This window comes from Vanessa cardui, chromosome 27 (genome assembly GCF_905220365.1).
Source record: "Vanessa cardui chromosome 27, ilVanCard2.1, whole genome shotgun sequence".
Classification (NCBI taxonomy): domain Eukaryota; kingdom Metazoa; phylum Arthropoda; class Insecta; order Lepidoptera; family Nymphalidae; genus Vanessa; species Vanessa cardui.
Genome location: NC_061149.1, coordinates 1631187 through 1651959, shown reverse-complemented (window position 1 = coordinate 1651959; position 20773 = coordinate 1631187). Strand labels below are relative to the sequence as shown.

General features: G+C 39.0%; 1 protein-coding gene across 2 annotated transcripts in view; it reads right to left on the bottom strand.

Annotated features, from left to right (window-relative positions):
* LOC124541016 (unconventional myosin-Va) overlaps nt 1-20773 on the bottom strand; it is a 70921-nt gene that overhangs the window by 27324 nt on the left and 22824 nt on the right. For both annotated transcript variants that reach the window (XM_047118789.1, XM_047118790.1), the window contains exons 5-23: nt 20116-20238; nt 17769-17899; nt 16735-16954; nt 15470-15577; nt 14223-14338; nt 13501-13747; nt 11866-12002; nt 9345-9543; nt 8486-8888; nt 7932-8012; nt 7645-7783; nt 6961-7118; nt 6710-6884; nt 6536-6625; nt 6274-6458; nt 5014-5270; nt 1916-2045; nt 1129-1207; nt 239-334 (exon numbers count right to left, since the gene is read on the bottom strand). In XM_047118789.1, coding sequence (XP_046974745.1) covers nt 239-334; nt 1129-1207; nt 1916-2045; nt 5014-5270; nt 6274-6458; nt 6536-6625; nt 6710-6884; nt 6961-7118; nt 7645-7783; nt 7932-8012; nt 8486-8888; nt 9345-9543; nt 11866-12002; nt 13501-13747; nt 14223-14338; nt 15470-15577; nt 16735-16954; nt 17769-17899; nt 20116-20238 — 3074 coding nt within the window. The remainder of the gene's footprint in view (nt 1-238; nt 335-1128; nt 1208-1915; nt 2046-5013; nt 5271-6273; nt 6459-6535; nt 6626-6709; nt 6885-6960; nt 7119-7644; nt 7784-7931; nt 8013-8485; nt 8889-9344; nt 9544-11865; nt 12003-13500; nt 13748-14222; nt 14339-15469; nt 15578-16734; nt 16955-17768; nt 17900-20115; nt 20239-20773) is intronic.

The window sequence follows — 20773 nt, the reverse complement described above, 5'->3', positions numbered from 1 at the left end:
CAAGTTTGTTTCTTATATTATTGGAACATTGGAATAGTTCAATCCCAATTTGTAGATTGCACTATGTTGAGGCTATTTGTGTTTGGTAAATTAATTAACATGCACAAGCTTTGTCAAGGGGGATGACTAGGTATGCTAGTTGAGTTGATTGGTCAAATAAGTAGGATAAGGGACTGAAGAGACTCGTCATCAAATAAGCAGGATAAGGGCCTGATGAGGAGATGTCAGATATCCTCACCGGAGCAGGTCCATTGTGGGAGCCGGCGGACCAGTTGACGGCCTCCAGCGCCGGCCGCGACGACTCCACAGAGCGCACCGAGCCGTAGCCGAAGTCCTAGAGCGAGCCACGATTAACATGCGCATGCGCAAGACATCAGACGAAATTTTAATAGATTGTTATATTCAATCATTTAACAGCAAGGAAATTGTCAATAATTACATAGGTTATAAAATCCTACAATTGTTATCAAAATATCTATTATAGAATATTGTGTCCTGACTTTGCTTGTGTAGTTTAAAAAGCTCAAAATCTACCTTACGTCCTTACCACGAAAGAACTAATAACCTACTAATACAGATGAACTATATAAATTTATAAAATCCATATTAATAGGCTATTTGACAAGGCGAAAAGTAAAGTATCAATTATTGTAAGATAATTTTAATGATTAACTAAAGTTAAAAATAATAATTAATTTATTCAAAAATCCTTTATTTATGGACTTTTGAATGCATATTTTTAAACGTTTGTCATGTGACACAAAACGCTCCTGATTGGTTGGTTCTATGATGACGTCACTTGCTTGTTAATCTCGTTTACCTACTGTATGTACCACAGATTACAATACAGGCAAGTGACGACACCGACCCCACTGCAGCGCCATATTGTAGCGTTTTCGCGCGCTATTTAAGTATGGAATTTTTAATATGATATTTTTCAGGAAATATGTACTACAAATAAAATAATCTACTTTTACTGGGTTCCTTAACCAATCAAATAGCCTATTGGTTAATAATCAAAGATAATATGGTCTTAGTATATATCATAAATTACTATGTTTAGCTAGATCAATGTTAAACTAATTAATTACTGGTTTAGTAAAGCAAACTCGATAAATAAAAACTCACATCTTCAACGGTGATCTCCTGCTGGGAGTTAGTGCTGGCATCTGACAGTGATCTTCTATGTTCTTTGGGCACTGGAGCTCTGAGACAGAAAACAGCTGTTTTATACAATCACCTAATTTTTGACTGGTCCATAACACTTTGTTGGCGTGTAAAGTAACAGCCTGTAAATTTCCCACTCCTGGGATAAGGGTTCCTCTTCCATTAAGGAGAGGGTTTGGAACATATTCCACCACGCTTTTCCAATGCGTGTTGGTGGAATACAAACGTGGCAGAATTTCGATGAAATTAGAAAGAAAAGAAAGAAAGAAAGAACACTTTTAGACACATGCAGGTTTACTCAAGATGTTTTCCTTCACCACCGAGCACGAGATGAATTATACAAATTATCACATATATATAGAAGTGCTTGCCTGGGTTTAAACACGAAATCATCGATTAAGATGCACGCGTTCTAAACACTGGACCATGTCAGCCAAAAAAACGTCTCATTATATATGATCATTTATTATTGGTAGGATTTTGTGCGAGCCCGTCTAAATATGCCCCATTCAACAGATTGGGTAATCTATAGACAAACGGTTTGCACTATGCGTTCCAGCTTATAGGACGAGTGAGCCCTATTATTACAGAAACATATAAACATAGTAGTCTACATATATGTAGACTTAACTCACGAAGATTAATAAAATCAGATAGTCCATTTGGCAGGCAGCCTATCTATTTTCAATATAAAAATGACTGCGTTCCATTGTAGAGTGGTTATTCAGAATAGAATCTAAAGTGGTACCTGGTTTGAATAGAGTCGAAACGCTCCTGTAGTTCATATTGAGATGACAGCAACTTCTGTCGACTTTGCCTCTCCGATTCCAGTTCGAGACACAGCGCTTTCTTTTCAGCTTCATGTTGCTTATCGCGTTCTGTAAATAATATATTACATTACATTAAAAGCCTGTAAATTTCCCATTGCTTTTCCTCTTCTTTTGAGTAGAAGATTTGGAACATATGGTGGAATACATAGCCAGAATTTCGTTGAAATAAGATACATGCAGGTTTCCTCACGATATTTTCCTTCACCACCGAGTATGAGAATTATAAACACAAATTAAGCACTCGAAAATTTAGTGGTGCTTGCCTGGATTTGAACCCGCAATCATCGGTTAAGATGGACGCGTTCTCACCACTGACTCATCTCGGCTAACAAATACATTTTAGTTATATTAAATTTCGAATATGTGTAGTGTATAAGATACTACCTCTGCAATAGCTAATGCAATATTTTTATGATTTCTGTTTATTAACGCATTTAATTTTAAAACATATATCATATAATTATCATAATTTGCTTACTACGACAACAAAATGTAAAAAGGTTAAAAAACTTACTGATTAATAAAATTAAAGTACATTATTTTACAAGTATTACAGATCTGTATTAAAAGTAAGTTTAGGTTTGGAATGTAGATTCTAACCGGCAAGAAACTTAGTAGTTAATTAGATACATATAAATATATGTAATATAAATAGAATAATAAGAATAATATTTAAAATTAAGGCCACTCTTTCATAAAGAGCGTCAACGCTAAAGTGTCATCAAAACAAATATATTTTTTAATCTATTACCGATGCAAACTAATTAAAATTAAGTCTAAAATTTTATTTTATTTATTTATTTTTGCCCAGAGGATCGGAAAATTCATATTTGTATATAATAAATGATATAATGTAAATAATTCTTATGTAAATAAGAATTACACGTTTACAATGCATATTACATTAATATAATGCAAAAAAAATTATAACATCTATCATTTAAAATACTGAATGCTACAATAAATATACATAATGTACTAGATAAGATGATTTTTATATGTAGGTCAATGGGTCAATATTGTTAACCTTTCCAAAACTGGGCTCTTGACTCGAACTCTTTGGACCACGGTCCATGACCAATGGTAGCTGACACTTCCGTTTCCATCACCATCGAATCCGGTGGTATCACCATTTTATATTTATTTACTGTCACTAGTACATATAAAAAAGTTCATTTTTGTGGACCGTTTGTTATAGGCTCTTGAACTATTTTGGGTTGTAATTAAAAAAAAACTTATTCAAATTTATTAAAACTCACGTTCAATGATATTTAATGTGAAAACATTCCATCGTGAAACCGAAGCAAATCATTTTTGTACTTAATTAATAAAGACAAAAATTCGTAAAGCAATTATCTCTACCTCCAATCATGAGCAAGATATATCAATTATTGATAATATGTATCTAATCGTGTAAGAGATATCAGTAACCCCCTTTCCCCTTGGGACATAATAAGTGATAGATAGCGAGTGATAAGAGATAAAAGTATTAATTAACTTGTTTTGTATAGAAAGTAAGTAAGAAAAAAAGTAAAGAGTCGAGATGGCCCAGTGGTTAGAACGCGTGCATCTTTACCGATGATTGCGGGTTCAAACCCAGGCAAGCACCGCTGGTTCATGTGCTTAATTTTTCTTTATAATTCATCTCGTACTCAGCGTCGAAGGAAAACATCGTGAGGAAACCTGCATGTGACAAATTTTATAGAAATTCTGCCACATGTGTATTCCACCAACCTGCATTGGAACAGCGTGGTGGAATATGTTAAAAAACCTTTTCCTCAAATGGAGAGGTGAGAATTTGATGTTGTTGTTGTTTGTTGTTGTTGTATAGAAAGTGAAATTAACTCATCGCGTTTTATTGTCTATGACTTTCTTATCGGTTCTCTGTAGAATCTACAATTCGAAACGGTGGTAGCTTTACTTAATATAGATTGTAAAATGACGATTCAAAAGCACTTGTAAAAGCCTACTTGAATAAAGGTTATTTTGATTTTCATTTGTTTCAAAGTATTACACTTTCTTACTGATGTTCAATTGAAACAGTACCACCGGTTCAGAAAAGAAAATACCATGACCTGAGAAGAACCGGCGAAAGAAACTCAGTCACTCAACTGTTTATCATATTCCAATGGAAGTAGGAAAAAATGTAAACAAACCATAAATTAACTTATTTCACGCGATTTGTTAATACCTCTGCACTACTAACATGGAATGATTAATATATCTTTACTTATAATACAACACTATTACAATTAATTATTTCCACTTTAATTTCACTTTCAAAATTCACAGTTTCGTGAATAACAAAGCGCCATTTTTTGGCGCCATTTTTTGGCGCCAAATCCAAAGTGAATATTACAGACTAATCAAGCTCTCGACCAATGATGTTTATTTAACGTCTGTAAAATGTTGTTTATTTAACTTATTTCCTGTTATGGTTGGAATAGAGTCAGTGCCATAAATAGCCTTTTCTGTACCCTGTACGAGCTTCTATAACTGCGCCCTATGTAAGCAGACCCTTTGCCTATTTTACTGTCTCACTCACTAAAACTTAAACGCAGGTTCACTACTGCAAATGCGTTGCCCATTAATGACAAACACTAAACTCAAATACTCGTGCGCTGACAAAAAATGAGCGCGATGTATGTTTTTAATGATACTAGCATGTAAGTACGTTTGTATTGGAATCAAGTACTAGGGGTACAGCGGAATTTTAACAATAGTCCTGCCCAGTCTGTCTATTCTTGCGCCCCCGAGAGCCTACACCCTGTGCCCTGGGCACGATGGCACCGCTCTATGTACGGCACAGAATAGAGTATATGTATATATGTTCACGGGAGAGGCCGCGGACGTGCTGCGAAAGATCCCGTAGCCTCTCCGTTTTCCGTGCTGTGGCGGCCATCGCAGGGGGTTTTAGTGAGTACAATCTCACATAACCCGGCCTCCCCCCCAGGAGTCGTATATCTATGAAGATTTACCCTGCGTCAACAAAAAAAAATGTATATATGTAACTCACCCTCGATAGCCATTTCGTAATGTTCTTTATTACTCTTGAGCTCATTTGCCAATTTCTCACTCTCCGCTTCCCATATTTCTTTATGCTTCTTATATTCCTCTTCTATAGCTCTCTTCTCTTCTATCAGCCTCTTATTGGCTTCCTTCTCGTTCGCTATGTCAACGCGCAGCGTATTGAGGAGGTTGTCTTTGCTCACGATGTCCACTTTGAGTACCTTCGCTTCGACCTCGACGAGTTTCAGTGTTTCCACTTTAGCTCTAAAAGATTACATATACATTTCATTAATGATTAGTTGTTGTATGCGGCTTCGCTCCGGTTTTAGTGATTGGTTGTCACGTTTTATGTACCACCCACTCATCAGTACTTGGTAGGCTTTGTGCAAGCCCGTCTGGGTAGGTTACCCACTCATCAGTTATTCTACCGCCAAATAATAGTACTCAGTATTGTTGTGTTCCGGTTTGAAGGCTGAGTGAGCCAGTGCAACTACAGGCACAAGGGACATAACATCTTAGTTCCCAAGGTTGGTGGCACATTGGCGATGTAAGGAATTGTTGATATTTCTTACAGCGTCATTGTCTATGGGTGATGGTGATACCTTACCATCAGGTGGCCCAAATGCTCGTCCGCCAAGTTATAACATAAAAAAAACGTGTTAGGCAAAAAAGTAGCCTATGTCCTTCCTCTGACTTCAAGTGTACTTCATAACAAATTTCATCAAATTCAGTTCATTGGTTTGGTCTTTAAAGAGCGACAGTCAGTCAGACAGAGTTACTTTCACATTTATAAAATTATAGTATTGATTAGTTGAACGCGTGTCTTTATTTTCAAAGCGCACCATAATTTTCCCAAATATCCTCGTAAGGGATCAATTAAAAAAACGTCTGTGTTCGTAAGGATTTAAGTTTACTACCAAAATAATCGGATCAGTGTTTCAGCCGTGAAAGATCAACACGCAGACAATTATGAAGTGCACTTAAATAATGGGTCAGTGTTAAAGTATAACTGAACAGAGACAGGGCAGGGCCAGGTCACCCTCCTGACACGAGTGAGGAGCGCCAGTCGACACATCCTGAGTGAGAGTGCCGCGTGGGGTCTCAGAGGCACTCCTCAGCGGCGTCGTCAGCACATCTCACTGCCTCGCATCGTCAACGAAATGCTCAGCGGTGAGACGTACTGGTCGGAGATGAAATCCTGCGAAAACGTGATGTCGCAGAAAGAAATCGCGGAGCGGCTGGAGGTTTGGAGATGGGAGGCGCTTACTTTAGCTCAGCGATGGCGGCCTGCAGCGGCTCGATGCGGCGCGCGCGGCCCAGCGCGTCCTCGAGGCGCTGCTGCAGGCTGATGATCTTGTTCTCCAACCCCTTGTTGAGCGTCTTCACGTGGTCCAGGCTGCGCGCCTCGATGCGCAGCCGCTTGTACTGCCGCCGCGCCGCCCAGCGCCGCACCTGCGCGCCAGTCACACATACAGACGTCGGTACACAGAACACATATTATATATGTAGTGAGTACGGTGAGTACGTACCGCAGACTGACATATGACGATCTGTCGTCTCTTCTTCTTAGCCTTCTGCCTCGCGAGGTAGCCGCGAGCGTAGCGTTGTAAACCAATCGTCTAAAAATTTGTAATCAATTTGAGTGTTTATCCGGCTCGAAGGACCATTTTTGTCACCAACGAACAATGTACATATTTTCTTACCACTTTAAGAATCTTCTTATTTTTATAGAGCTTTCGGGCCAGGTAGCCTCTACAGCGCGCCTGCAGGCCAATAGCCAGCTTGCGCAGCCTCCTGTACTTGGTGCGCGCGAGCCAACCACGAACGTTCCTCTGTATCTTAATGGCGGCGCGATTGCGACGAATCTCCTGAACTTTTCTATTGAATGAAAAGATAAAAATGAGACTAGTATCGCAGGAGCCGCATAGCAAGTGTCAGGGGCGGCGGCGCTCACCGGCGCACGAGGAAGGCGCGCGCGTGCGCCTGCAAACCGCGCAGTGCGCGCGTGAGGCGCGCGTAGCGGCGGCGCGCCACGAAGCCGCGCACGCAGCTCTGCACGCGCACGCAGTACAAGCGCTGCAGCTCTGCGCGCACCTTCTCCAGGAACGCCACCTGCGAGGCCGGGTCAATGTACTAAGTGGTGGACAGCTTGATTGCGTGCTTTAACGTCCGGTTTGAAACGTAATTTCATTGTCCGATAGTTCATTGGATAAGCCGTATCGGGTCAATGTACTCATATTGAGTGGTGGACAGCTTGATTGCGTTTGAACGTCCGGTTTGAAACGTAATTTCATTGTCCGATAGGCCATTGGATAAGCCGTATCATGCTTCGACCAATGAGGGCCGGGGTATCGATGGAAATGTTGCGAAACGAAAGTTTATTACTTTTGAGACATCTTTTTTTGCGTACGCAACGTAAACGGTTCATGTTTCACAAAAACCATACTTTAGAGAATTTCTAAAATAGCCGAACGATGTCAAGACGAGCAGCAATAGCTAATAGTGAGTTATATTATTCCTTTATATTTATTATTAATAATTATTACTTTTATTTTAAACACTAGCAAATTAAATCTAAAATATCCACGTCAGCCTAAGTCCATGTAAGTTTAACGTTATATTAAAATACTCTACATACCTGTCCGGCTCTGAAGAATATCTTGGTCGCGCCGAACTGGTATTTGTCGGGGTCCTTCACGTGGCGCTCCAGCACTATCGAGCACGTCTTCTTAATGTTCGCGCGGTCGATGTCCTTAGACCGGCACAGCAGGCGGTATCTGTGAAGACAGTATTAGTCTCGACATTTGGACTTGCTACCTCCCTTCAACACTAATCAGTCGATATAAATTTGTCAGAACTTTAGTAGAAATATAATAAAACATCTCTTATAGATCGCATATGATTATATAATATTTTAAAACAAACCTTTGGAAGAAATCCTGGTAAAGCCATCTCGATGGAAAACCGGCCGATGATATTCTTATCGTTTCCAAAACACCACACGCTCTGAAATCATAAGCATTTATAGTACGACACAACTTAGATGTCGCATCGGCAAAATTCGTAAAACCGATCACATCCGAATTGAGTACGCTCTCCCAAATTATCAGTATTTATTTCTCATGCGAATATGATCTTTGCACAAACGTAATAACTTGTAATATCATATGACCTAATATATTCGTCAATTTGACGCGTCGATTTACATGCACTTGTTTTCTCTGACGCGTGAATCTATAGCGACGAATAGCGTCGAATGGCGCGAGAGGGAGCTATTTCTATTGGTTGTGTAAATCGGCAGTGATCGGTTTTAATTTCATTCCATTGCATTTTCCGATGCTACATCTAATTTGTGTCCTACTATACTTTATTAAATTAATTACGATAACGTTCAAGACGCCACTTTTTAGAGTCGTAATAACATGTTACTCAAGCTCTCGAGCACTGACATGGCGTCAGTCGGTGGGGGGGGGGCGTACCTGAGCTGGTGCACGGCGCGCGCGGCGTCGAACTGGAAGGCCTGCTTGGTGTCGTTGGGCTTGATGCAGCGCACGTAGTGCGGCGTGGTGGCCGACAGCGTGCCCATCAGCGCCGACAGCGACGCGCGGAACTGCGCGCCCACCGTCGCCTTCTGGCCGGACGCGCGCCGGCCCGGCTGCGTGAGCGCCGGCCCGGCCGCCAGCCCGGCCGCCGGCCGGCGCCGCGGGGCCGGCAGCGTGGCGCTCTGCTCGCCCGGCTCGGCCAGCATGGCGCGCACGAGCCGGCAGCCGGCGCCGGCCCGGAGGCACTCCAGTTGCTCCTCCAGCACGGTGTCGCGGTTCTTCTCGAGGAAGCCGCCGCACTGGTACTCCACGTCGTCCGCGAAGTGCTTTATGATGAACGCTGTAGGGCAGCAGCGGTTAGGGCGTCCGCTTGAGGTGCCGTGTTATGTGCGTATTATAAATTACTTTCACAATTTCCACCCAGTACCTTTCAAGTCACGTTTCGAAACTCAAGAGGAAAGGATCTCTTTATATATTTCACAGCTGTTAACTTTCTAGGTGTTAAATAAAAAGATTACTTGATGGCATGGATATGTGTAAATACGTCTGTTTAATTAATTACCATCCAGACATCCTATATTATATCAGTGAGCAGTAGTCACTATAGGCGCAAGAGACATAACAACTTAAATCTGTGTACGAGATGATTAATATTTCTTACAACTCTAACGTATATGGGCGGTGGTGACCTCTTACCACTCGGCCTATTTGCCAATAAAAAAATAAAAACAGGCATACACACAGATCATTTGTATTCAGTTCCGAGACGGAAGCTCTAAATGAAACCGAGACTCACCGGCGTCGCCGAACCTGGGCTTGAGGAAGTGCGGGTACTTGGCGCACTTGTCGTGCAGCTTGGCCACGAAGCCGCGGTCGGAGCCCTGCGGCACGCGGCACTCCTCGTCCAGGAGCGCCAGCACGCCGAGCCTGTCCTCGATCAGGTTGATGCAGGGCTGGTTGTCGTAGAAGTCGATCATCTTCCACGATATCTCTTCCTATCCGAATATCAATATTGATTAATTAACACCCATATCAGACCCTATTGACGTAGACCATACCCTCATCACATATTCTACAGCCAAACAAAAATACTTTATAGTGTTGTACCTTGTGAGTCGAGATGGCCCAGTGGTTAGAACGCGTGCATCTTAACCGATGACTGCGGGTTCAAGCCCAGGCAAGCACCGCTGATTCATGTGCTTAATTTGTCTTAATAATTCATCTCGTGCTCAGCGGTGAAGGGAAACATCGTGAGGAAACCTGCATGTGACAAATTTCATAGAAATTCTGCCACATGTGTATTCCACCAACCCGCATTGGAATAGCGTGGTGGAAAAGTTCCAAACATTCTCCTCAAACGGAGAGGAGGCCTTTAGCCCAGCAGTGGGAATTTAAATGTTTGTTGTTGTTCCTTGTTGGTGTTTGAAGATTTAATAAACCAGTATGCTTGGTGGAAGGGCTTTGTGCAAATCCGTCTAGGTAGGTACCACCCACTCATTAGATATTTTACCGACAAACAGTACTCAGTATTGTTGTGTTTCGGTTTCAAGTATGAGTAAGCCAGTGTAGCAACAGACACAATAAACATAACATCTTATAGTCTATTCGCGTTAAGAATGCAGTAAGTTGTCATTGTTTACCGGCCTGACTCCGCCCCCTTTGACCAATCAAATCTTTTCAAATTACAAAGTCAAGTTCACATTTAATTAATTATTACCTTTTATTTTTATAATTTAATTTTTGTTTATTTATATTTAATTTATTCAAACTGTGCACGTAATAATTAATGTAACCTATAGCTACTAGATGACGTTATGTCAAAATATGTAAGTTTCTACATCGCGATGGCAAGATTCGCAAACGATTGTCTATAGTGTTAAGAATTTTGTGGATTAAACACCCCGGTGACGCTGTAGAGACCAAAAGGGCCAATAGTAGCACACAGTTAAAAGAAAAAAGATTAAACATGACTTTCAGAGCAGCCATTGGTTTTACTATTAAGCAGGAACCTTAGCATCGAGTGATATAAGTTCTTCACAAGTAATTTGTTGTTTAAATTGTTCATTTATTTAAATTTTTATTATTATTAACTGATATTTAAAAAAATGAATACTTATATTATTATAAAAAACAATAATTTATTGCAATTTTAACACAAATATGCATACACCTTCACCCTGCTGTTAAAAAAGATTTGATTGGTCAGGGGGCGGAGTCAGGCCGGTAAACAATGACAACTCACTGCATTCTTAACGCGAACAGACTATAGTTCCAAAGTCTCATTGGCGATTTAAGGAATGTTTATGGGCGCCATTGTTTACGGACGATGGTGACCACTCACCATCAGGCCCATTTGCATATCCACCAATCAATACCATAAGACACTTAAAAAACAAAACCTCAGACACTATGGACGAAACATCTTAGTTCTCAAGGTCAATGGCGATTACACTTTATAACGGTGCCATAGTCTATGGGCAGTGGTGACCACTTACCATCCACAGGTGGTAACTTTCTGATCGTCCTCAAACTAAAGTTCGATTTATTTATTCAAGACCAATTCACCGATCTTCAACATAAAATATATTCATCTCTTTCTAACGTAAAACAAATCAATACGTCATAACTTATTTTACACTTTTGTTAATATGTATGTTTATGTATATGTATGTATGTGTATGTATATGAATGTGTATGTATGTATATATTTCATTTATATCTATTATTATATATTTATATATTTTTTCCATATTGATATATATTGATTCGTATGTAATATATTTTAGTCAATTAATTTATAACACTTGTACGCCTCCAAACCGCTTCCAATTTTTTTTTCAGTCCTATGCCCAAAGGTTGTCTGGAAGAAATTGCTACCGTAGCGATAAGACCGCCTTTGTACATCTACTCAACATGTTACCCATTTATAGTAGGACACAAATTAGATGTAGCATCGGAAAATGCAATGGAATGAAAATAAAACCGATTACTGACGATTTATACAACCAATAGAAATAGCTCCCTATCGCGCCATTCGACGCTATTCGTCGCTATAGATTCTCGCGTCAGAGAAAGCAAGTGCATGTAAATCGACGCGTCAAATTGACGGATATATTAGGTCATATGATATTACAAGTTATTACGTTTGTGCAAAGATCATATTCGCATGAGAAATACATATTGTTAATTGGGGATAGCGTACTTAATTCGGATGTGATCGGTTGTACGAATTTTGCCGATGCTACATCTAAGTCGTAGTACACCTTGTTTTTTATTATTGGTGTACAATAAAGAGTATTTATTATTATTATTATTACCTTGATATATTCGTCCTGCTCTAACTTGAAGACGTGAGAGTTGAACTGCTGCTGCAACTTCTCGTTGGCGTAGTTGATGCAGAACTGCTCGAACGAGTTTATCTCGAACGTCTCGAAACCGTAGATGTCCAGGACACCTGGAAGGTCACCCAGGTTAAATAAGCAGGACATTTTTCTTGTAAACAAAAAAATCTGGTTGGTCAGTCATTGAGATTTTTACCTGAAAGGTGGTGGTGGTAAAAATGGTTATTTACTAACGAAAGTTGAAAATAATACTTAATTTATTCAAAAATCCATAAATAAAAATGCAAATTTTCAAACGTTTGTCACGTGACACAAAACGCTCCTGATTGGCCGGGCTTATGATGAAGTGACTTTCTTGTAAACTTTGCTTTTCTACTAAATGTATCACAGAATGAATGCCCAAGTAGCGATTTTGCGCGCTATTTATATACATATGCAATTTTTAATATGATATTTTTCGGCAAATATGTAGTAGAAATAAAAAACACAACTTTTACTGGGTTCCTTAACTTCTACTAAATAATATAAAATTGATTTTAAAAACCAGTCAAATAGCCTACTGGTTCAGACAAAACGAAATAATTCGAATTTTGTGCTCAATGCAAGAGACAGTGTGTGTCCTAACATTATTTTGTTATGACGACCTCCATGGTCGAGGGTGTGTAAACCGGTTTTCATGGGTACGCCACTCTGAGGTCCCGGGTTCGATTCCCGGCCGAGTTGATGTAGATTATCATTTAGTTTTCTATGTTGTCTTGGGTCTCGGTGTTTGTGGTATCGTTACTTCTGATTTCCACAACACAAGTGCTTCAGCTATTTACATTGGGATCAGAGTAATGTATGTGATGTTGTTTCATATTTATTTATTTACTAGCTTTTGCCCGCGACTTCGTTCGCGTGGACTTCAGGTTCGTCCCGTCTAGTCTAGTAATCGCTTAAAATCGCTTCGTAAATAAGTCATTATTTCTCGTACAAAGTAAAGGATAAAAAATGGTTATTGTGGGTTATAACTAAGAGATAAACTTATACCATTACGGACTTTTTTGTAGACCTTTTTAAGTTGTACAATACTGTAGTTCATCGTTTTGATCTATATGTAGGATTCAGTCAGCGTTTGCAATGTAAGCGAAAAAAATGTGTTTTTTACGACCTCACATTAGTAACCTCAAAAATTGTAGCCTATGTGTTATTCTGATGTATAAGCTATATTGTGGTAAAGTTTCATTCAAATCCATTCAGTAGTTTTTACGTGAAAGAGTAACAAACATCCATACATCCATACATACAAACATTCGCCTTTATAATAGAAGAAGAAGAAGAAGAAGAATGTATTTATTTGAAACACAGGCACAGGTATTACAATAAAAAAGGAACAAGAGAAACAAAAAAAAAAATCTACGAACTAACTAAAACTATGACAATAAATCCAAAAACAATTATGTGCGTAGACATGTACATATGGAAAGCCTGCAAATATGCCGTGTCCCAAACAGGCGGACCATTCAGCGAAATATGGGTCCTAAAAAAAAAATCCAATGCTGATTTTCAATGGTCACCTTTTTGTCGTATTCAATCGTATTTATAGTAGTAGGATCATGGTCTGTCGCTCACCGATGAAGTGCCGCCGGGCGTGTCCGGTGTCGAGCGCGCGGTTGACGGCGCGCACGAGCCACGCGAACAGCTCGCCGTAGAGGCGCTTGGCGAGCGCGTCGCGCGCCGCGCCCGCGCGCCGCACGTCCATGCGCGCCTCGATGACCTCGTGCGCCGACGCGATGCGCCGGTGCGTCAGCCAGCGCGCCAGCTCCGGCCGCCGCACGCCCAGCAGCGCGCACACGGCCGACAGGTGCGCGTCGCCCGCCTGCGCCGCGACCGCGAGCCGCGTTATAGCTTGCCCATGACACCGTAAGAAATATTGACTATTCCTTGCAGCGTCAATGCGCCACCAACCTTGGGAACTGAGATGTTATGTCCCTTGTGCCTGCAGTTACACTGGCTCACTCACGGTACTACGGTCGGTAGAATAACTGATGAGTGGATGGTACCTACCCAGACGGGCTTGCACAGAGCCCTACCACCAAGTAAGTCATCCAACGGTAAGCATATAGACCATTCCTTGCATGGTCAATATCGCACCTACCCAGATCGTCTTACACAAAGTCAATATATTAAATGCGCTATTTCTATCTCGTAAAATAATATGATCTCGATTACAATCTATATTATTACTAAAAATATTATTTATTTTAATACCAATAATAAGCAACAATTACAAAATAATGATTAATTTGTTAATGAAAATTTAATTTGTCTTCTAAAAGGAGGGCAATACTGACGTCGATGAAGGCGTCGTCTCCGTCAGCGTCGGGGTCGCACTCGAGGCGCACGTTGCCGAGATGCAAGATGGCCGCCAACACCGTGAACATGTTCTGCTGCTCAGACTCCGACACGCCTACGACACAGACTTCAATCAACAACAACACCAAGACCACTCCCGAAAATAAAGTTAACCGATGATTTTCAAGTTTTCAAGTTCAAGCCCAGGCAAGCACCACTATATATATGTGCTTAATTTGTGTTTATAATTCATCTCGTGCTCGGCGGTGAAGGAAAACATCGTGAGGATTGATGTGTCTAATTTCATAGAAAGTCTGCCACATGTGCATTCCACCAACCCGCACTGGAATAGCGTGGTGGAATATGTTGCAAACCCTCTAATGGAAGAGGAGGCCTTATCTCAGCAGTGGGAAATTTACAGGCTGTTACTTTACTTACTATTATTTTACTCTACTTTGCGGATTGGTGGATATCCACCAATTTTGTATATACAAACTGACACATTCTCATTTTACACGTGCACGCTTTCTAATACATAATCTATACATATAATAAAATTGGAGTGTCTGTTTGTAATATTAAAATAGCCCTTTTTTACTCAATGCATATGTATGTATACACGGTACATATACCAAAATAACATTTTTTACAATTTTTGTCTTTGTGACAGTCTGTTTATTTCGACTTATCTCTGGAATGGTTGGACCAATATTGCCGGGACTTTCACGGGCAGATAACTGATATAATAGGGAGTAACTTAGATTATAAATTTATATATTTTTTTAAATTTAACGCATACATGGTCGCGGGAACAGTCAGTATAGTCTATTTAGACTCAGTAATGTGAAATAAAAATAAGGGCATGATATAGCAACGCACGACATAAATCTGAAATTGCTTTATTGGCTCCCCTTGCCATTGAAATGGACTTAACATATCTTTTATCTTTCTTTTTACAAATTTCCCTAGCGCAATCTACTAAGAAAACTACTTCCAACTTTCTTTATAAAGAGTGTCTGTTTGTAATATCAAAACAACAGCTATTACTAAATGCATATGGTACATATACCAAAAAAAAAATTGTACAATTTTTGTCTATCTGTCAATTTGTTCCGAATTATCTCTGGAACCGCTGGACCGATATTGACAGGACTTCCACTGACAAATAGCTGATATTATATGGGGTAATTTAGGTTATAACATCTTTTTTTTAATTCTAAATATAAATCCTTTGAGTAATACATACCCAGTATTGTCAGGGCATTCTTTGTGTCATTGAATGCCTTTAAGTCGTCCACGCCGTCGATGTTGGGACATCCGCCTTGGTTCAGATAGTGAAATGAATCCTGATGATCTGCAAATAATAGAAAAAAAACTCATTTATATGTATATTTTAATTTAATTTACACCATCCATGTCACTGTTGCCCTGCCTTTTCTATGTTTATACATTTTGGCGTTTTATATTTTTTACTTATAGTAAACATCAGCAGCATTAATTTAATTTTTGTATATTATAATTTGAATTTAATTAGATAGATACACATATGTATGCATTTTAGATATCAGGTACTGTAAATTATTTTATTTATTTATTTTAATATATTAATATTACACTGTATTTATTTATTATGTTTATATCTGCTCTGTACAGCCCTACCTCTTTCTATATCTGTTTTCCTCTACCTTAAGGTTACCTGGAAGAGATCGCTGTGTTAGCGATAAGGCCGCCTCTTGTACATCTTTCATCTAACCGTGTATATGAGATTTATTTACTGGTGTACAATAATGAGTATTTTGATTTTTTTGATTTTGATGAGCAGATCTTCCCTGGACTTCAAGCTAGTCGAGAAGACGTGGTCCACACTGACTATTTTACAATAATATATCCATAATCTATAATAATAAATAATATACAACATTTATATGTTAACATATTAATAAACTCAAAAGGTAGAAATGGATTAATCTTTGTTAACATTCACTCAAAAACTACTAAAGAGTTTTGAATGAAATTTGAAATAGACTTTAACCTTACGATACAAAAGTTACCGAACACCTGCCCCCTCACAACACGCTAGCTTAGCTGTGACGAAGCTAGTAATAAGTAAGACACAACAGACGACCTCCGTGGTCGAGTGGTGTGTACACCGGTTTTCATGGGTACGCCACTCCCGGCCGAGTCGGTGTAGAAAATTCATTTGTTTTCTATGTTGTCTTGGGTCTGGGTGTTTGTGGTACCGTCGTTACTTCTGATTTTCCATAACACAAGTGCTATAGTTAGTTACATTGGGATCAGAGTGATGTATGTGATGTTGTCCAATATTGTAACATGATTGTTTTTTCAAATGTTGAAAAAGAGTAACTACTGAATTTCGTACCGGTTCACTAATATAGTTGTTAAATGACGGTTCAAAAGTGCTTGTAAAAGACTATTTGAATAAAGTATATTTTGATTTTGGCTGACTTGTCAAATTATGATTACATGTAAGAAAAAGCATAAAATACTTACCCAGCTTCAATTCCGGCAGATAATGTGACGCGGAACACAGTTGGTAGAATATATGGTAGTTCCGTTCCCCCGGACTCTGGTACACGACCCTCGACTTCTCCAGGAGGTATGTGCGCATGCTCGCACCGGATATCCGGTATTGGTTGTCGAAGTGTATCTCGATGAACTTCCCGAAACGGGAGGAGTTGTCGTTGCGTGTTGTTTTTGCGTTACCTATCGCCTAAATCATAATGGTTACAGTTACAGTTTTGTCGTCATAGAGTTATTAATTATATTTTTTAATAATGGTCTTTTCAGTAGACCATGGTCTTTTGAGTAGACCGGACGGAAAAAAAAATATTATAAAAGTAAGGTAACCTTGTAATAGGTTTTATTATATCCAATTAAAAAAATACATACATAAATATAGTTAATATTTATAAGGGTAGATGTATACGAATAGAATTAGTAAATATTATTTCTTTTGTCTTTTTTTTATTTATTGGATCATTGTATTTGCCACAGATTCTACCACTGAAACCCACTTTGTATATGTCACCGTAAGTTTACAAAATTCGTTAGATTGCAATCTTTCCCGTCAGATTGTAATCTTTCAAACATGATTGCGATTTAGCGCATTATTTTTCGCTACACAACGGTGACATATATAAATCATATGTATTGCTCATTGTAAAGCTATATATCGAGATGGCCCAGTGGTTAGAACGCGTGCATCTTAACCTATGATTGCACGTTCAAACCCAGACAAGCACCGCTGATGTACTTAATTTGTCTTTATAATTCATCTCGTGCTCAGCGGTGAAGGAAAACATCGTGAGGAAACCTGCATGTGACAAATTTCGTAGAAATTCTGCCACATGTGTATTCCACCAACCCGCATTGGAGCAGCGTGGTGGAATATGTCCCAAACCTTCTTCTCAAAGGGAGAGGAGGCCTTTAGCCCAGCAGTGGCAATTTACAGGCTGTTGTTGTTGAAAGCTATCTATAATGCTCTTTATGTAATAGAGTTCTTTAACCTGTACATCATGACATACCTCCATGATAGGACTGGAAGCGAGCACCTTCCTCTCAACTTGAGTCTCGCTGGCGTTACCACCGACAGCGGCAAAGTATCGCATCGCATATTTCGCTGATACCGTCTTACCAGCGCCTGACTCACCGCTCACTGTATAACAGATAAACAAAACCATCTTTATCTAATACTATGACTAGTTTGTGTTGCCTATTTTTTTTATATATTCAATGGCATTCACATCTCTTGTTTATGCTTATGAAAGTAACACGCAGGTAAATTGTTCGGTGTTTAGCTTTGAAAAATGTCAAGGATTTTTTCCAGGACACCTAAAACAGGTAACATAAAATGACGACACAGAGATCACAAGACAATAACAGTATCATACAAAAAAAGGTAGAAATAAGTTTATTAGTAGGAAATGGATATTATATATAGATAATTTTTATTTATTTTTTGATTTTAAGTGAAGCTGATGTTGACTAACTAATTTTTTTAATATGGATAGATTAAGCGTTCCGTTTATATGAGTCAGAAACTACTTCGAGGACAATTTCAAAGGAAACTTGTGAATAAAGCAAAAATAGACTTTCGAAAATGCGGATTTGATACGTCACGCGGCGTAAACTACAAGGATCCCTCGAAAGAGCTGTAATCGAACTCAGCAAAAAAACTTTGAAAAAGACCAACTGTATTTCGTACATCATATGACATCACATCACATACACAAAATTTGATTAAAGATAGTAAGAAATTCTGTCCCATATCGCACCCTAACTGCAAGCCGTATAGGAGTTCCATCACTACATAGTATAAAACAAAGTCGCTTTCTCTGTCCCTATATCTTTAAATCTACGCAACGGATTTTGATGCGGTTTTTTTAAAAGATAGTGTGATTCAAGGGGAAGGTTTGTGTATATAATACATGAACAATATAGTAAAGAAACACTGATAATTTTAGAAGTTTGCGATGTGATGTCGTAAATAAACAAATTCTGTAGTATATTTAGTATCAGTATTGCACCCGTGCGAAGCCGGGGTGGGTAGCTAGTTGATTATAATATTCGACTATGATAATTACATAAACATAACCACATTACGGAAGGTGACTCAAATATCCAAATAACCTATAAATAAAAGATTCGACCGAGTATCGCTAACGTGCTCCTCAGAATTGTTCCGTTCCCTTCCGTTCCGTTACTTTGTCATGGATCCTGTGCTCAGAACCTTACCAAACTTTCACCAAATTACCCTTGAAGTATATATTTTATAATAAAAAAAGAATTATCAAAATTGGTTAACATGATTTTCAGTTATTCACGTATTTGTCGCGCATATACATAATGCAAATTTAAGACTTATGTCGTTTTCATATGGATACCATCATCGGAAAAAAATTTAAAAAAAATGGGACCCCACGGGAAGCACTACCTTTCAAACAAAAAAAAAAATTATCAAAATCGGTCCACCCAGTGAAAAGTAATGAGGTAACAAACATAAAAAAAAAAAAAAAAAAAAAAAAATACAGACGAATTGATAACCTCCTCCTTTTGGAAGTCGGTTGAAAACATTAGTAGAAAAGAGAATGATGATGAGATGTTGCCTATTTAATGAGAAAAGTATATGACAGACCCGACTCTCCACAAATAGAATTGTAGTATAAAACAAAGTCATTTACCGCTGCCTTTTTTTATATTATAGGTAGGCGGACGAGCATATAGGCCACCTGATGGTAAGTGGTCAGCATCACCCATAGGCAATGACGCTGTAAGAAATATTAACTATTCCTTACATCGTCAATGTGCCACCAACCTTGGACACTAAGATACTATGTCCCTTGTGCCTGTAGTTACACTGGCTCACTCACCCTTCAAACTGGAACACAACAATACTGAGTACTGTTTGGCGGTAGAATAACTGATGAGTGGGTGGTACCTATCCAGACGGGCTTAATGTTGTCTTAAATTTTCGCGATTATTACACATTTAAATAAAACTAGTTATAACGGATTTTTAATCGCGTATATTAATTAGACGGGCTTGCACAAAGCCCTATCACCAAGTAAAAGTACCTGTCCACATGTATGTTTAGAGCTTTCTAATTATACAACGAAATTTGATGTGTTTTTTTATAAATAGAGTTATTCCAGAGGAAGATTTTAGTACATAACACATGAACAATATAGTAAAGAAATATTGATAATTTTAGAAGTTTCTAATGTGAAGTCGTGAATAATTCTGTGGTATGTTTAGTATTTGTATTGCATCGTGTAAAATGGGTCGCTGTCGCTAGTGAGTTAATAATTTTTTTCTACATACGACTATGTACAGAGCAAATGCAAATATAAGAGAAAGAAAACAATCGCTTACCAATAATACTCTGGTCCCTCCTTTCCCTCTCAAGTTTCGTGTAGGCCTCCTCTGACACCGCAAAGATATGGGGATCCAAGTCTCCCATGGACTGACCACGGTATGCCATAATTGTTTCATCACCTGTAGACAATATATCGTTTAAAAATATTACGATTATATTACGAGCCAATGGTTTACCTGTTATTACTGGCGAATACAAATAGGCTTTATTGCACAGCAGAAAATAAGTTAACTGGAGTTAAGTGTTGCAGAATGTTTGAATCGTTGTACAAGAGGTGGTCATCTCGTAAATAAAGAATTCTTCAAGAAGAGAAGAGAAAGAAGAGAAAATAATTATTCGGGGCGTCGTTAAAATGTGTCAACGAACTCTTCCAGATCTTGACAACAACAACATCAACAACAGCCTCTAAATTTCCCACTACTGGGCTACGGGCTCATCTCCCTTTGAGGAGAAGATACATACAGGTTTCCTCACGAAATTTTCTTTCTCCGCCGACTACGAGATGAATTATAAACACACATTTGACGACCTCCATGGTCGAGTGGTGTGTACACCGGTTTTCATGGGTACGCCACTCTGAGGTCCCGGGTTCGATTCCCGGTCGAGTCGATGTAGATTACCATTAGTATTCTACGTTGTCTTGGGTCTGGGTGT